Source organism: Belonocnema kinseyi, chromosome 3, assembly GCF_010883055.1.
Source record: "Belonocnema kinseyi isolate 2016_QV_RU_SX_M_011 chromosome 3, B_treatae_v1, whole genome shotgun sequence".
Classification (NCBI taxonomy): Eukaryota; Metazoa; Arthropoda; class Insecta; order Hymenoptera; family Cynipidae; genus Belonocnema; species Belonocnema kinseyi.
The window spans coordinates 56,443,506-56,458,453 of record NC_046659.1 but is presented as its reverse complement, the minus strand read 5'-3'; the positions used below and the strand labels follow the sequence as shown (position 1 = coordinate 56,458,453).

Sequence of the window (14,948 nt, the reverse complement as noted above, 5' to 3'; positions counted from 1 at the left end):
GGGGGGGGGGGGGGGGTATAGAAATGTCACAAGTGGAAGGGATGAGCCGTAAAGCATTAAAAATAGTTACGCGTAATATTGATGGGTCCTACGAATATTAGGCTATTATTTCTTTAACGTTAAAGAAGCATCTATTATCTGATTACAAATAAGCTTTAGTTTATCTTTCCGCTACGGTTATGAATTAGGCTGAGTTATGTATGCAATTTAGTGAACATGAGGGAGTATTTACAAAAATAAAATCTTTAAAAATTTCTGATTTTGAAAGTTCTAGAAGCATAAATTACATTACAAACTGTAATTCAAAATAATGAAGTTTCAAATTCATGGGAAATGTTCCGAAAAATAATAGGTTATTTATTCCTCCTGAAAATTTAGCTAAAAATGAAGTTAGCATAATTCTTATCCGTGTCGAAAAGAAAAACTAAAGCTTATTTGTAATAAGATGATGGACGCTTTCTTAGAGGTAACGGGACAATATAGCGTAATATTCGTAGAACCCATAGATATGTGAAAAATTCTATTTATTTGCACATATTTTGCTGAAATTTTTGTTAAAAACTTGTTCACACAAAGACTTTCAATGCCATGAAAAGGATCTTGAGTTTAAAAATCAGTTCTTCATACCTGGATTGTGATTCATCATAGGTATTTCAGTATGGAAGGAGGAGGAGTGTTGACCGCGGAACGCAGTCCAGCCCGTGCTAATTTGCACGTTGCTTTTACTGAGAAAGGGGAAGTAAAAGAACGACGAGAAAAGTTTCTCACTGCCAAGTACGGGTCACATCAAATGTCTCTTATTAGGAAGAGACTCGCTGTTGAAATGTGGCTATTTGATGAGCTGCAAAAGCTGTATGAGACAGTGGTAAGCCATGACGTATCCACATCCTTGTATTATTTCCATCTTAAAAATTATATAGCCGTCCGTAAAAAAGGGGCCTAACTAACCAGGGTATCTAGCGAACCGGAAAAACTGAGAAAAATTCGGGAATTTTATTAAGGATCGGAATTTTTGTTCAATCGCAAAATCTAACTTTTCCTACTTTATCTTCTTTTTATTGTTCATTCAAAAATCAGAGAGAGGATAATCTGATTGCTCCTCGTATCGTTTACTATACCATGAACGTTTTTCGACGTTTGCTTAAGTTCTTTTAATGTGAATTATATGTGATTTAAAATTAAAATTGGACAAAGTCAAAATTTTGATTTCAACTTTCAACATGTTGCACCATACAAGGAAATATTTTCACAATAATACTGACAATTTTGTGCGATTTTATAGAAATGTACCTTCAGAATGATGAGTTCTGCAATATCTGCGAGCATTTGAATGGATACAAAAATAAACAATATCTTCCTAAAAAATAAACAAAATGACTTTATCTTCGCTTATTTCATAGAGAATTCCGATATAGTTTTCAACGTATTTAAGAGAACAAATTTCGAATTCTCATATATTTAACATTAAAAAAAACTTGAGAAATAAGAGATAATCGATAAACAGGTAGCAAAATACTCGTGATCGGCAATGTAGTTTCAATTAATATTTATTATCACTTCCGTTTGTAATTGAGGATAAGTTTGGTACTTGTTAATAAATCATTGTTTTCTTTAGTGGCAATCCCTAAATTACGCCGCAATTTTTTGGGGAAATTAGGAAAAATCGTTACCTATACGTTGGTTTGAGACCAATTAAAAATACACCTTTAAATTTGTTGAGGAACAAAGAGTGAGCGGAGAAAAAAGCAAGAATTTCAAATTACCTAGTCACTACACACCTTGCAAACATTTGACTAAGTCACCTGAAGTGCGTCAAATTTAATCCTTATTTAGGCATATTCAGGTGACTTATTTAAATATTATTTAGGTCTCTTTTTAAATCATGACTTTAATTATAAAACATAATTTTATAGAATTCATGTTTGAAGAGAGGCAGTGTAAAACTAGGTAACCAGCCCACTTCTTAAGATGTTTTTTTTTAAATTCTCATGTTTAAATCTTGTAATAACAAAAAATTATTTGACTTTTAGTTCAAATTTCAGCGGATTTCTTGATATTTATGTCTCGGAAGCAAATTTTTATTTTTGTAAAAAGTTTAACAGTCGATTTTTAACTGCTTTCAAAAGCCGATTTTCAAAACTTTTTAAATTGTATCCTCAAAATTCTTGGATGGTTTGCTTGGGATTGGCAAACTTTTTTAGATGTAACGTTTTTTACATGCATTCAGAAACTAAATACCTCGAGAGTGGCTTTACATATTTTATTAAAATTGAAGATTAAATTTTTATCTACATCCGCAGCGAAGCCTGCTCGAATTTATAGTCCGTGATACTTTCAGATTGTCAAATTCCACATCCATTTCCTCGAAACTGCATAACCTTTTCTGATCAAACATTTTGCACCTCAATTCAGCAACATTTTAGTTTAATAATATAATTTATTTTTTATTTTTAAAAGGTGATTTTGCATTTACAGAAAGGGTTTTTACCCCTAAGAGATACGATTTTTTTGATTATCTAGTTCTTTTCTTTTACCTCTTATTTCAGAAAATGAATTAAAAATCTATACAATGTATCTTTTGCGTTTTAAAATAAAAATATATATTGATAATTTCGAGAAGTAAATAATTTAAATAATTATTAGAATTACAACAAAATGTCAAGAATTACTCTCTAATCCTTACATATATATAAATTTGAACATGGAACCACTTAAATTAGAGTATATTAACAGGGTGGCCACTGGACCGGGAATCCGGGAAATGACAGTGAATTAATTTATTGACCCAGAATATATTAAATTCTTAAACCCAGTTAGGAAAACCTATTCTAGTCCAAATTTAAATCCTTTGTAAATGATGTGTTTCCAGCTTGTAATTGCAAAATTTAGGCACTTTAAATTTCAATTGAATTATTTTAAATTTATGTTGCTTTTCAATATGTAAATTGTCCAGTTTCACATTTTTTAAAGTCTTGAATGCGGAGTACTCAATTGTGAAATTACAAATTTAAGTTCATAATTTCAAAAGTGTAAGGCAATTTAAATATTTCCAAATTATACGATTAAATAAGAAGCTTTAATATTAATAAAATTTGAAATTCAATCGCTCAAAATTTAATTTATCTGAAATTGAAAGCTCTTGAAATTCTACAATCATTTTGAATTACATAAAAGTACACAAAATTGAATAATTTCAGATTGAAATATTAAAAATTGGACGAATAAATTTTAATTGTTCAAAATTACAGTTTTAAATTTAAAAAATTTTATACTTTATATTTGAAATTAATCCACTTTGAACTCAAAGCCTCGAAAATAGAAAACTTTTCAGTTTGTGGAATAATTGTATAAATTTGTAAAAATTTTTAGTTTGAAATTTAAGTCATTCGAAGTTATTGGACAAATTTTTAACTGTACTCCTTGATAGTTCAACCTAATAGCACCGAAAATGGAATATCTATAATTTTCGTTGTTATAGTTTTAGATAATTTGCGTTTAGAAACAGCAATTATTTTTGTTCTATTTTAAATGCTAGAAGTTTATAAAATTTCAAAGCGGAAGCTGGAATAATTTCACGATTAGGTACAAACTAAAAATGTCCAGAATTAAGAAATTTAAAATTAAAATTTTTTAAATTGTTGTTATGTTATATTTAGAATTTCGTTGACAGAATTTTTAGGTGCGGTTTTAAAAATTTTTTACGACGTAATATCAGTTCGTTTTCAAGTTTTTATGCTTCCCATTTAAAATTGTGAAATATCAAACTTTTGAGTTAAAAATAGTAAAATTGTAAATGTTTCAATACTGATTAAATATTATCTTAATATTTTGTAAAAGTTTCAATATACTGACATGCTAAAAAAAAAGAATCCCAGTATTAGATTTTCTTTTATGTACGTGTAAATACAATTTCATTTTGAATTTTTGTAACTGTTTTAGTTATGTATTACTAGTAATCTGCAAAAATAATCTAAGTGTCGAACGAAAATCTTGATAAATTTCCATGTCGAAAACAGAACATTTTTTTCAAAGATAAAAATAGTGAATTAATTAATTAATAAAAAAAGTCTGAATAAATTTGGAAAACTTATTAGGAATAGGATACATTCCGCAAAGAAAGGGCCCGCTTTTTCTGTATACACTACACAGTTACGTGTAGAGACATATAGCCAGATAAATTCTCAACATTTTAAGTTCAGGACCAACCCTCTAGGTTGAAAAATGTGTCACCGGTGCACTTTTGAAGTTGGAACTTCGGAAATTCGCTTTTAAAGAAAAACGAATCTAAAGTTGGCGAGTGCCATAAGCGAATGTATTTAAGTTTTTTTTCAAACATACAGTTTACCCACTTCCGGGACTTAAGTATAATGTCACGAGCTAGAGCATAGATTAAAGTTTGATTTCCCATTGAAATCCCAAAGTCAATACTTTTTATCTTTGTTCATAATAACGGGAAAATCTCCTAAAGAGTGATCGACAAAGTGGACCCTTTCAGTTCGGAACGTCACAATATTCAAAATAATTCTAACGCATGACTGTAAGGTAAAATACAAAATATTTTTTTGCGAATATTTAGAATGAAACTGGAAAAGGCCGAGAAGTCGACGTTGACATCGATGAAATTTTGGATATGGATAACGATGATGTTAGACGAAGTTTCTTGCAAGTAAGTTTCGTATTCTACTGAAATGACTCTCATCATAATCTAACGAATTTCAAGTCTCAAAACAATTTTTACAGGAACTGCTCGCTGATGCGAAGAAACCGCCTCACGATGTAAAAGTAAGTAGTAAAGAGAAATTAAATTTGTATTGAAGTCAGGAAAAAACGTTATAGATTATAATGAGTAAAGCAAACTAGATTTCAATACTCCAAAATAAAAATATTGCAATTCTGACAGAAATTCATTAACGATCTGCTCGAGAAAGCAAAGACTCTGTGAGGAGTTAGGATCGACTATGGGACCTTCGTAACGAATCAAACAATTTGCGCACTTTTCAAACATCATGGCCTTTCAATCAAGTCTTGAGTCTGGGCGCTCAAAACGCGCCAATGAAACCATATGGATATTACAAATAATTGAGCCAACTTCGTTGAGAAAAGGATACCTAACCGTGCTAAAGAATAAGTATGAGTGATTTGACAAAGTTTTATTTGAGTACGCATTGTTTCATATTGAAAACAAAGGTCAGTACTTGTAGCGAATCATCGAAGTATTTAATGATGTTTTTAGAAATAATGTCTGTGCGCATCGCGCAATAAAGACCGAAGCAATTAGTACACAAGCTACCTTTCCCCCAAAACGAAAAGAGGGTCGACGTTAGAACGAACAAAAATTAAGGCCAGTACCCACATGAGTCGAAAAAATCACCTCTCGTTCCCACTAGAAATGAACGAGAGTTTCATGCGAGATTGAGCCTTGAGATTAAATATTATTCTTGTAATTATCCTCGACACAGACTTGCCAATACTAATTCGTTATAATAGAAGGTACAAAATCATAGCAAGCAATAGGAATCAGTTTTAATTCGTACTCTGTATCGTGTTAAGTGTTCTCTTAGGTATGTTAACAAATCAAAACTAGTTTGGCAGTACATTTGTAAGTAGTGGCACTTTTACGTCTTTAGTTTCTACTCGTTAATCTCAAGACCGTCGTTCTATTTACTTTATGAACACCGTCACCTAATATTACTTCCATTAATATAGTTCAGTGCGAATAAGTGCCAAATAGCTTATATTGACGGTGAAAAAAAAACACCGGAACTTTACACTGTCTCATCAGAAAGCTTTCATCGTTAGTTCCGTAGGATTATCATCATATATCATTATATCATTCTCATATCATCGCCGAAGTCGATTTACGGTGTACAGAAATTAACCTAATGCATCGCATTCTCGAAGAAAAGATCTCAAAGGGTTTCAGTCGGTTTTACTTTTTTTATGATATTGGTACTTAACATTTTGTGTTTTGAGTATAGTAGACCAGTGTCTTCACATTAAAGGAGACTGGATTTGCGAATACTGGTCTCTCTACTCTGCACCAAATTGGTACTTAAGGATCGACCGAAAACAGAATTCATGAAAGTAATTTTTCCCGTCTCACAATGGAGTAAAAATGTTTTTCTAGACAAATTATTCTAGAGCTTATAGTTTTGATTCGATTTTCCAATGAAAGTTAAATAAATTTCAAGGAAATTAGTGAAAGCGGAAGTTTTAATTGTTTAATCATTTTTTTATTTAACAAAAATTACTTTGGATTGAAGAAAGTAACTCTGTATTCTTTTTACGAATATTCCGAACAATAAAATGAAGTAAAAACTGTCCGCAAGTTTTTTTATTGTTGAAGTAACGCTCGATAAAAAAATATAAACATTTTCTTAAATGTTGTAATTTGCTTTCAACAAAATTCAATGATTTTTAAAAAAACAAACTTATTTGAACATTATTTTTTTTAATCGCTTCAAAATTGTAAGCACTATACTAATTTGTCCAGAAGAACGTTTTTGCACCTGGGTCATTGTCATGGAATGTAAGACTTTTTAAAACCGTCCGTTTTTTGATCAATTACTTTTGTATTCGCCATCTTCGAAGTAGAGATCTTTAGATTACAAAATGGGAATCGCAACTCTTCACTGAAGTCTCTGAAATCGACATTTGCTGCAAAGCCTTTGTAGATCTTCGTTTTCTAGATGACATTAATCATTCCCGAACTTGTATGTCACATATCTTTATTACAGCACAGCATATCCTGTTCTCGAAAAAATAGATTAGGTGCGACGTTATTTTGGATTCGATGTCTGGAGATTTCCTCTGTGGAGATTATGGTGCTGTTTCTTTCCAGGGACGCTGTTGTGTGAAGTGCTCGAATATCCTAGGCTATTTGTTGAAAGTTTTCGTTAGTTTATTGCTGATTGAACGTTTGTCAAATTCTATTTATGCCCCTTGTTAGTTAAATTTGCAAAAAATGTTTGCTTAGGGTGCCTTTTAGGCGACAATTTTTGGGGAATGATTCTGATCGAACCCAGTAGTGACCTAATTCATTTCTTCTCGCTGTGCAACGTAAGTAGTCAAAGCTTGGTAGGGAAAGAAATAAAACTCGAGTCAGCGTGAGCTTATGTTAGCTTTCGTCTCTTGCACTGACATTTAATTATACTAACGGCTTTATAACAAATTGGATTTAAAATACTTGAGAAAAATATCTGCACAATTTAATTCTTCATTCTGAAGAAATTTTTTTATTTAATTGAACTATCTTTATCTCATCAGTTTTCAAAATCGAGTTAGTTTTAGTGTTGTTTTTAAAACCGGGAGATTTGGTGATTTGTGATATATTTTAAAAGTCAATGGACATGAAGACTGTAATAATTATTGGATTCGTACCGTATCTACATTTCTCAGAATCACTCGCTTCTACACAAATTAACATCGAGTTTTTGGAAATTTGATGAAAGGCCCTAATAATAGTTTGAATGGTACTAAGTTTCGGAAATTGCAAAAAAAAAAATATTTTTGATAACTTTTGGAATTTTGTGTTGTGTTTCTAGAAATCTAGAACCATACAAACGTTCCTTAGTACATTTAATTTAATTTCGCAAAATTTTAACTTGATATCTCAACTCGGGTGAATGTGAGTTGTTGCAAAAAATATCGGCAAGGTAGGAATCGGGTAAGTATTACATGGTCCTAGATATTGCAGAGTGCAAGAGAAAACTGTACTAGCCCAAAGATCAATTTATACTCTAAAGCAACCTGAACATGCTTCCTTTTATATAAGTAACATTTTTATTTGATATGCATGATTTCTTGTGCATTCCTGCATTTATTGTATTTTATCAACATGTACTGGCCAGCAGTGGCGTAGGAAACTGACATAATTTTTTCAAAAATGGGACAAAACGTTTATTGTAGGGTGCTCTGATTTTTTGTCATCTTCCTATATATGTCAATGTGCATTTATAATGTGTAATTTAAATTATGTTTGGGCATTATCGGGGGGTACGTAACTTTTAAAATCAGGGTAAATAGCTTATAGTAATCATTTTACAATCAACTTGATATCACTTGCCATTGGGCATTTTATAATCATTGATTCAAAACTCTTTATTTATTTTGAAAGTCTCAAATCTAAATCTCTATTTCTTGTGTTTCAATTTAAAACTTAACCAATATAGAGTTGTTCAAGTGTGTATTTTTTATTTGAAAATGCTCATTTTCCTAAGCGTCACGGAAAAAATGAACATTGAATTAAGAACATTTTTCTTGTAATAAAATGTGCTTGATTAAAGAAATTCATTCTTAACAATGTTTTCTTAATTCAATGCTATTTTTTAAAATTATTTTCAATAATTTAAATGCAAAGTTTCTAAATTTAAAAAAATTTAATTTTCTATTGTGATACGTTCATTCTTAATTTTTGATATCTCCCAACTAAAATGGGTTCAATTTTTTTAAGTTCCTATTACAAATTGGGAAATTTCAGTTTAATTAATGATTGTATCTTAGAGTTTCCAAGCTCAATTGTTAAAGTAATTACTTATTTATAATTGAACTCTTCAAAATAAAATTTATTCAATTTTTATAGATTCATAGTTCATATCATGTTATGTACCTCTCGGGCGTTAATACTAATAGTATATACTTAAAAAATAGTTAAAAGATCTAAAATTAACAACGTGACTTAGAATATTTCTGAGATCAATTTTTTTGCGAATAAGAATAAGTTTCAAAATTTTATTTGAAATTTAATAATGTTTAAATTCCAGTTTCGTGAATTGCGGCATTATTCTTTCCGGCGTTGTCCGTCTTGAAATTGCAGAAGTCTAGGCAAATGGATTTCTTGTTTTTTGATAAGATTGTACAAATACAAAAATTCCACAAATACTTCAGAATAATCGAAGTTTACAAGCTGTTTAATTTTTGTATACTTTTGGACTTTGTACGCAGCTTTGTAAGGTACTACACGTTGACTGTCATGTTTTAAAAACAAAAATACATATCTAAAATTGACTAAAGTCTTTCTAACAGAGAAATCGGACTGTTTTATTTTCTTCGTTTCATTTAATTACCATAGTATTTTTACACAACAAGATCTCTCGTTTTGCGACTGCAGTATTATAATTAGTTTAAAATTTTTGATTACTACCATTTAGAATTTTATATTTAAAGCTAGGATTACAAATTTGTCAATGTTAAAATAAATTCAAGATAATTCAGATTGCAACAGTAAAACGAAGTTTACTCGATAAAAAATCGATATTAACACTTTGAACTGCTCAAATATACATTAAGGACAAAATAGACATAAGGCATTCCTTGGCAGTCAACATGTATGAACCTGGCCTTTTGCTCGTTGCTCAAGAATAAAAAAAGAAAGAATAGTTACTTTTGTGGATTGCAGACTGAAGGCTTTACTTGAATTTGTCGTGTGAACGTCATCATGTATCTGTGTCTGTTGTAGAATAATTATGTTTGATTAAGCTCGAGGAAATTCAGCCTCATATAATTTTTTCTCAGAAGTATTTTGGAGATTGAAGTATTTTTTAAAACTACTTTATCTTTTCACTATAAAGGAATTGCTATGAGAAAAAATTATTTTGGGTAGAATGCTTTCCGCTCTAATTGTGTACTACTGATTGGTTGTGTGGTAATTATAAATTGAAATAACAATCATTCTAGCACCTTAAGTCTCGAAAATTATGGGAAAAAGAGCACATCCAGATTTCAGCTTCGTATACACTCATGCCTTAAAAACATCGCATTTATATACATATAATCGATACAGTAAATTTAAAGTGAATGGCTGCAACACTTCCGCATTTTTCAAAGTTTCTACTGATTACTGATCCACGGGGATTTAACTTGTTTTTCGAGCAATTAACATTTGCCGCACAAAAGGCTCGACTACCCTCGTAGATTTACTAGATTGCAACTATGATTGTTCTGTGATATAAAAATCTGATTCTTTGGCGATTACTTGTGAGTAGAGGGAAGAAGTTGAAGTATTGCAACCAAAGAATAAGTGTACTAAAATTATTAAAAGCGTAGAATAAAGTAACTTCGCAAACGTATATTTACTTTGATAGACGTAGCTAGTTGTGAACAAGTTGTATTTTCTGATTTTTATACGTGTGTGTATGTCTGTGAAGCATATAAAAAATCCAAGTGGACATTACAAATATATCGTGGTCATTGTGAGCATTTTAAATTTAGGAGCGAAAGAATGAGGAGTTGTTCTTACTTTCCTTTTTTTAAACCGAAAACTAGAGGTGTATTCTCGTCAACGAACAAATTATTATTTCAATTTTATGCGAAATTAATAGTTGCAATACGTATTAATAAACCGAGAAATTAATCTCTAATATGCGACTTTTTGTACTTTCCTGAAACTATTGTGGACATTTTTCAAGTTTAAAATTGTTAGATCTGTTTTGTTTATAAATATTCATATTTTCATTTTAAAATTTCTTTGTTGTTATTTTAGAATCGAGATTCGATTTTTATTGTGTAGTAGGAGCGAAAAAAATTTGTTTCATTTCTTCGTAAAAAGTGGTTTATGTAATTAATAAATATTGATTTCATCAACTTCATTTTGCAGCCAAAGACTTTATCACGCCAATGACTTCCATAATATTTTGCTTTTGTTTGTGCAATAGTGAGAACAAAACTTACAATTGAGTTTTAATTGCTTTCTATTAAATTAACCAGTTTTTTTTTATCATTTTAATTGTAGGATTACAAAATTATGAAAAATAAGTTTTTTTAAATATATCTTAAAAACGGATAAGGTTTAGTATTATTATCACGTATGTGTTAATTTATGCAACTTCGGTTCCCTGATTCTGTTTTACAGTTTTTCCAATAATTTTTTGATTTTCATTTGATACACATTTATATTGTCAAAAATATTTTTCACCAATTAAAATTGTTCAACTTTCATTCTTGTTTGACATGGAGAATTTGATTAAATATGTTTTAAATTATAATTGTTTTTTTATTTTAATAGTTATTCATTTTTCCCTATTTTTGTTTGATGCTTCGTTGTTTTTTCTGGTTTTTTATATACTACGTTTTTTAGACAAATACAATAAATAAATTTATAATGCATGAATCTCATATTTACTAATTAATAAAAATTTCTTCAATACAATAAAAAGAAAATTCTATAATGCCTAAAACTTTATTCAAAAATGCCCGCACCTCGCCTACTAAACATAGTTTCGATGCTGATTGGTTCAGGAAAATGGAATGCAAACATAACCAAACATAACCTTGAACCTTCTCGCTTGTACGGACTGCTATGTTTGCGACCTATGTTTTTATAAACATTCTATAATAAATCACTATTTTATTCGTATAATTTGTTGTTAAATTAATGAAAACTTGTATCAGACTGTCGCAGAAGCATGGATGACGACGCACGTACTATTTGGTGTGGTAATTTAAGCGAGAAAGTTACAGAAGAGATTCTGTATGAGTTGTTTTTACAGGTGAGTTCATTGTTAATATCTCTCTTTGCATGTTTTATTTTGCAATTAAGGTTGTGAGATATTCTGCTTTCCTGTTTTTACCGTTATGGCTATAATTTCACAAAATTTAATACGCGTTTTGAAAAAGTTTTTTCGATTTCGTGTACCAAACATAACCTCATATTACCACCTTGTTTGTTAAAGGCTTCCCAAATTCGTGATACTTCAATTCGAATGTTTCCTCCTGGAAAGTATAATACAATATTATTTTGAATTTGTCGAATTGTTATGATATAGGGAAAAAAGTCCAGTTATCGCCTGGACGCCAGTGATCTCCAACTGACAGTTTTTTATGAGAACATTAAAAAATAAAGCATAAAAAAATGTGTTGATACAAAAACGTTTAGTAAATTTCAACGTTGACAACCCCAATAACGTATATTTTAAACTTTTACTTTTAAGTGCATTAAACATAAAATTTACCCACCTTATCGCTCGTCTTTCGTACCTTTAATGCGTACATTTCGTCTACATTTTTGCAAATATCACAAATACAAATACTTTGGTTCAATAAAACCTTGATACCGACGACGTGGAATCTCCCCTCTGTAAGAGTCAAGCGGGCCAGCTTAAAATAAAAATATAATAAAGCTCTGACGAACTAAGTCATAAAATTGACTGAAATTGTTTTTCAATGTGAATTTGAAAGCACTTGTGTGTTTACAAAGCAATTTCGGCTTTAACGCTTAAACTAATGCTTTCTCATTGCGACACTCAAAAAGTGTATAGAACGCAGATTCGATTGGTTAAATCCTTCAAATCCTTTACGTAAATAATCAAGGAGATAAATATTCTTTACACTCACAACATATGTTAACTAAAAAAATATGTCAATAATAACAATAATTTTTCTATAAAAACGTACGATTTTCTTATACTTTTAATTGGAGAATTGCATGAAACCTTTAAATTTTGATATGTGGCTATCATTAACCGATGAAGACTAGGCTAGCAATCAGTCGATAATATGAAATGGCACGCTGGCGATTACTAGGCTTTTTTGCACTATTAATCATAATATTTTATTTTTAAAAAGTATGTCAATATTTAGTTAGCATAGCAGTTAAATATTAATTAATAAATTGCTGATGCTGGAGAAGGCAGGGCGTTATACCTTATATTTAAAAGTATGCAATTAAATTTTTTTTTAATGTTTTGTACTGAAATTGTTTAAGAGGAATGATATATCTCTAAACCGGTACGACAATTGAAAAAAATATAGATTTTCATATTTAAACAAAAATAATGTCGATTTTATAAAAAAAATGTTTTTTTTTTAAATATTTGTATTGTAAAAAGCACTCCGAAGACTTCTTGTAAGACCTCTTTGAGGTAGGTCAAATTTAAACAAAAAATTGTTGGGATATAATGTTCCTGGATGTTCCTAGATGTTCCTAGAGTCAAATTTCACTATTTATTGGCGTTAATATTTAATTTCATCTGTAAAAATCACTTTAAGTATAATACAATTAATACGTGATTCAATTTGTAAAATGATTTTCAAAAGAATTGTTATTATCAAATCAAGAATGCTCTTATTTGAGGTCAAATGATAAAATAATTTAAATTCCACTAAAATTATGTTATGATTTAAAAATTTAAGTTTTATGTGGTTAAATATATTCAAGTGCAATTTTCAATACTAAAATTACAAAATACTGCTTCGAAATGTCAAATTTTTAGGTATAAAACATGATATTTCTCAGTCGTCATTTTGAAAATATAGTGAAATTCAACTTTTTATAAAATGTATGTTCTTAATATTAATCATTTATATCAACAGTGATGAGAATTTCGTACCTTTATACATAAAATTAGCTAGTGAAAATCGTATACCCAATAATGCACTTGAAAAAATATCAAACTTGCAGGATATCTTTAGATGGTGAAATTCTGCATATCGAATTGGAAAGTTCTTAAAAATGAAATTTGACATTTTTACAAATAATAAAGAATTTAATGATAAAATTGTATTTAAATCAGAAAACTGACTAGTGTTATGGGCAGTTCGTTAAATCAAATGCAGTTTTTATTGTTTAAGGAAGGCCCAAAAATACTTTCCAAGGCCCGAAAATTCAAGCCAAATATCACCCTTTTTGTGATTTTAGCTATAAACTTGACGGTACTTTTACAATTCATAATCTTTTTTTTTGAACAAAATTATGTTACTTATAAATTTGAGTCCACTAAACTTTAATCCAACGAAAAAAGTTACGTAAGGGTTTTCTTTCCGGAAAATTCACTTAAATATGGAAAATCGTTTATTTTTTTATTTTCTGCATTAGACGAGTATTTTCGGGGTTCATACATTTTTCTTGTTTAACAATACATAAATATTACTTGAGCTAATTTTAATCAAAGGTTTTATTATTATGGCAATGTTTTATATAAATCATGAAATCTGAACAAAAAATGTACTGCACATCAAATTCTACGGTTGAAAAATCTATTTTTAACGTGTGCTTTAAACTCTCTTTAATTTTTTCCATATGAAAAATTTAAACCCCAAGAGCTATATAATTAATTTATGATTTTTAACATAATATTACTCTTAGTAAAACAATATTCTCCTTGCTACTTTCCTTTCTTGACGAATAAATAGTGGAAAATGCAGAATTGCTGGTTTTTCTCGAATATTCAAAAATTTAAGAGTATGCCTGAGGTTTGTTAATACTTTTTTCTAGTTTTACAAAAAGAGAATTAAAACATCAACTCATTCTGACTGAAAGTTCCATCATTTGTGATAATATTTCTCATAAAAGTGAAAAAAAAAAGAAAGCGCATCACATTATTATGAAGGGAAAGCTCATTATAATATATGTTAAATAATCTCTTTATTTTTTATATGTATAAATCATCAAATTCAAAATATTGATCTAATTTAGAATGAGTTTTAACATGATATTACATTTTATAAAGAAATACTCATTATTGCACCCAAGAAAACATGTTTTTTTATTTTTCAATGAATTTTCCGGGAAAGTGACTATTCGTGAAATTACATTTTAGTTTGACCAACTAAAATATGTAAACGTAAAAAATGTTTTTTGGTACCCTTAATTATAAATGTGTTGATAAATATAAATATCTCTATATGCAAAAAAGCTGGTTTTTCTGGAATTTTCCGCATTTGAAAAGTATTTCTGTAATTCTCACTCCAATTTGCATACAATTCGATTCATCTAATCGTCAGATATTAGGTTTCTAAACAAAACAAAAACACTTTTGCACGCTGTGTGACCTCTACACGATCCCCAATCTGGAATTACCCATTTGGTATAATATGTACATCTTTCCATTTTTTGATAAATGGAAAGCCTCTGCAAATTGAAAAAGAATCATTTCATTTTTTTTAAAATATACTTATATAAATATGAAGTTAACGTGTATTAGATTATACCTATGATTTTACAAGAATGGTAG

The 14,948-nt window shown here is 29.5% G+C and overlaps 2 protein-coding genes and 1 long non-coding RNA gene across 3 annotated transcripts in view; 2 read left to right on the top strand and 1 right to left on the bottom strand.

The window, feature by feature from the left end:
- Positions 1-5,274, top strand: part of LOC117168961 (protein phosphatase 1 regulatory subunit 14B) — a 6,433-nt gene extending 1,159 nt beyond the window's left edge. The window contains exons 2-5 of the mRNA XM_033354965.1: positions 649-865; positions 4,577-4,666; positions 4,741-4,782; positions 4,901-5,274. Coding sequence (XP_033210856.1) covers positions 659-865; positions 4,577-4,666; positions 4,741-4,782; positions 4,901-4,942 — 381 coding nt within the window. The 5' untranslated portion in view covers positions 649-658 and the 3' untranslated portion in view covers positions 4,943-5,274. The remainder of the gene's footprint in view (positions 1-648; positions 866-4,576; positions 4,667-4,740; positions 4,783-4,900) is intronic.
- A 5,886-nt stretch (positions 5,275-11,160) lies between these two features.
- LOC117169425 lies at positions 11,161-12,053 on the bottom strand. Its single transcript, XR_004466659.1, has 2 exons — positions 11,953-12,053; positions 11,161-11,709 (listed from the first exon to the last, which is right to left on the bottom strand). It is a non-coding gene; the product is annotated as an uncharacterized LOC117169425 (long non-coding RNA).
- LOC117169423 (RNA-binding protein 7) overlaps positions 11,196-14,948 on the top strand; it is a 5,289-nt gene continuing 1,536 nt past the window's right edge. The window contains exon 1 of the mRNA XM_033355799.1: positions 11,196-11,486. Coding sequence (XP_033211690.1) covers positions 11,403-11,486 — 84 coding nt within the window. The 5' untranslated portion in view covers positions 11,196-11,402. The remainder of the gene's footprint in view (positions 11,487-14,948) is intronic.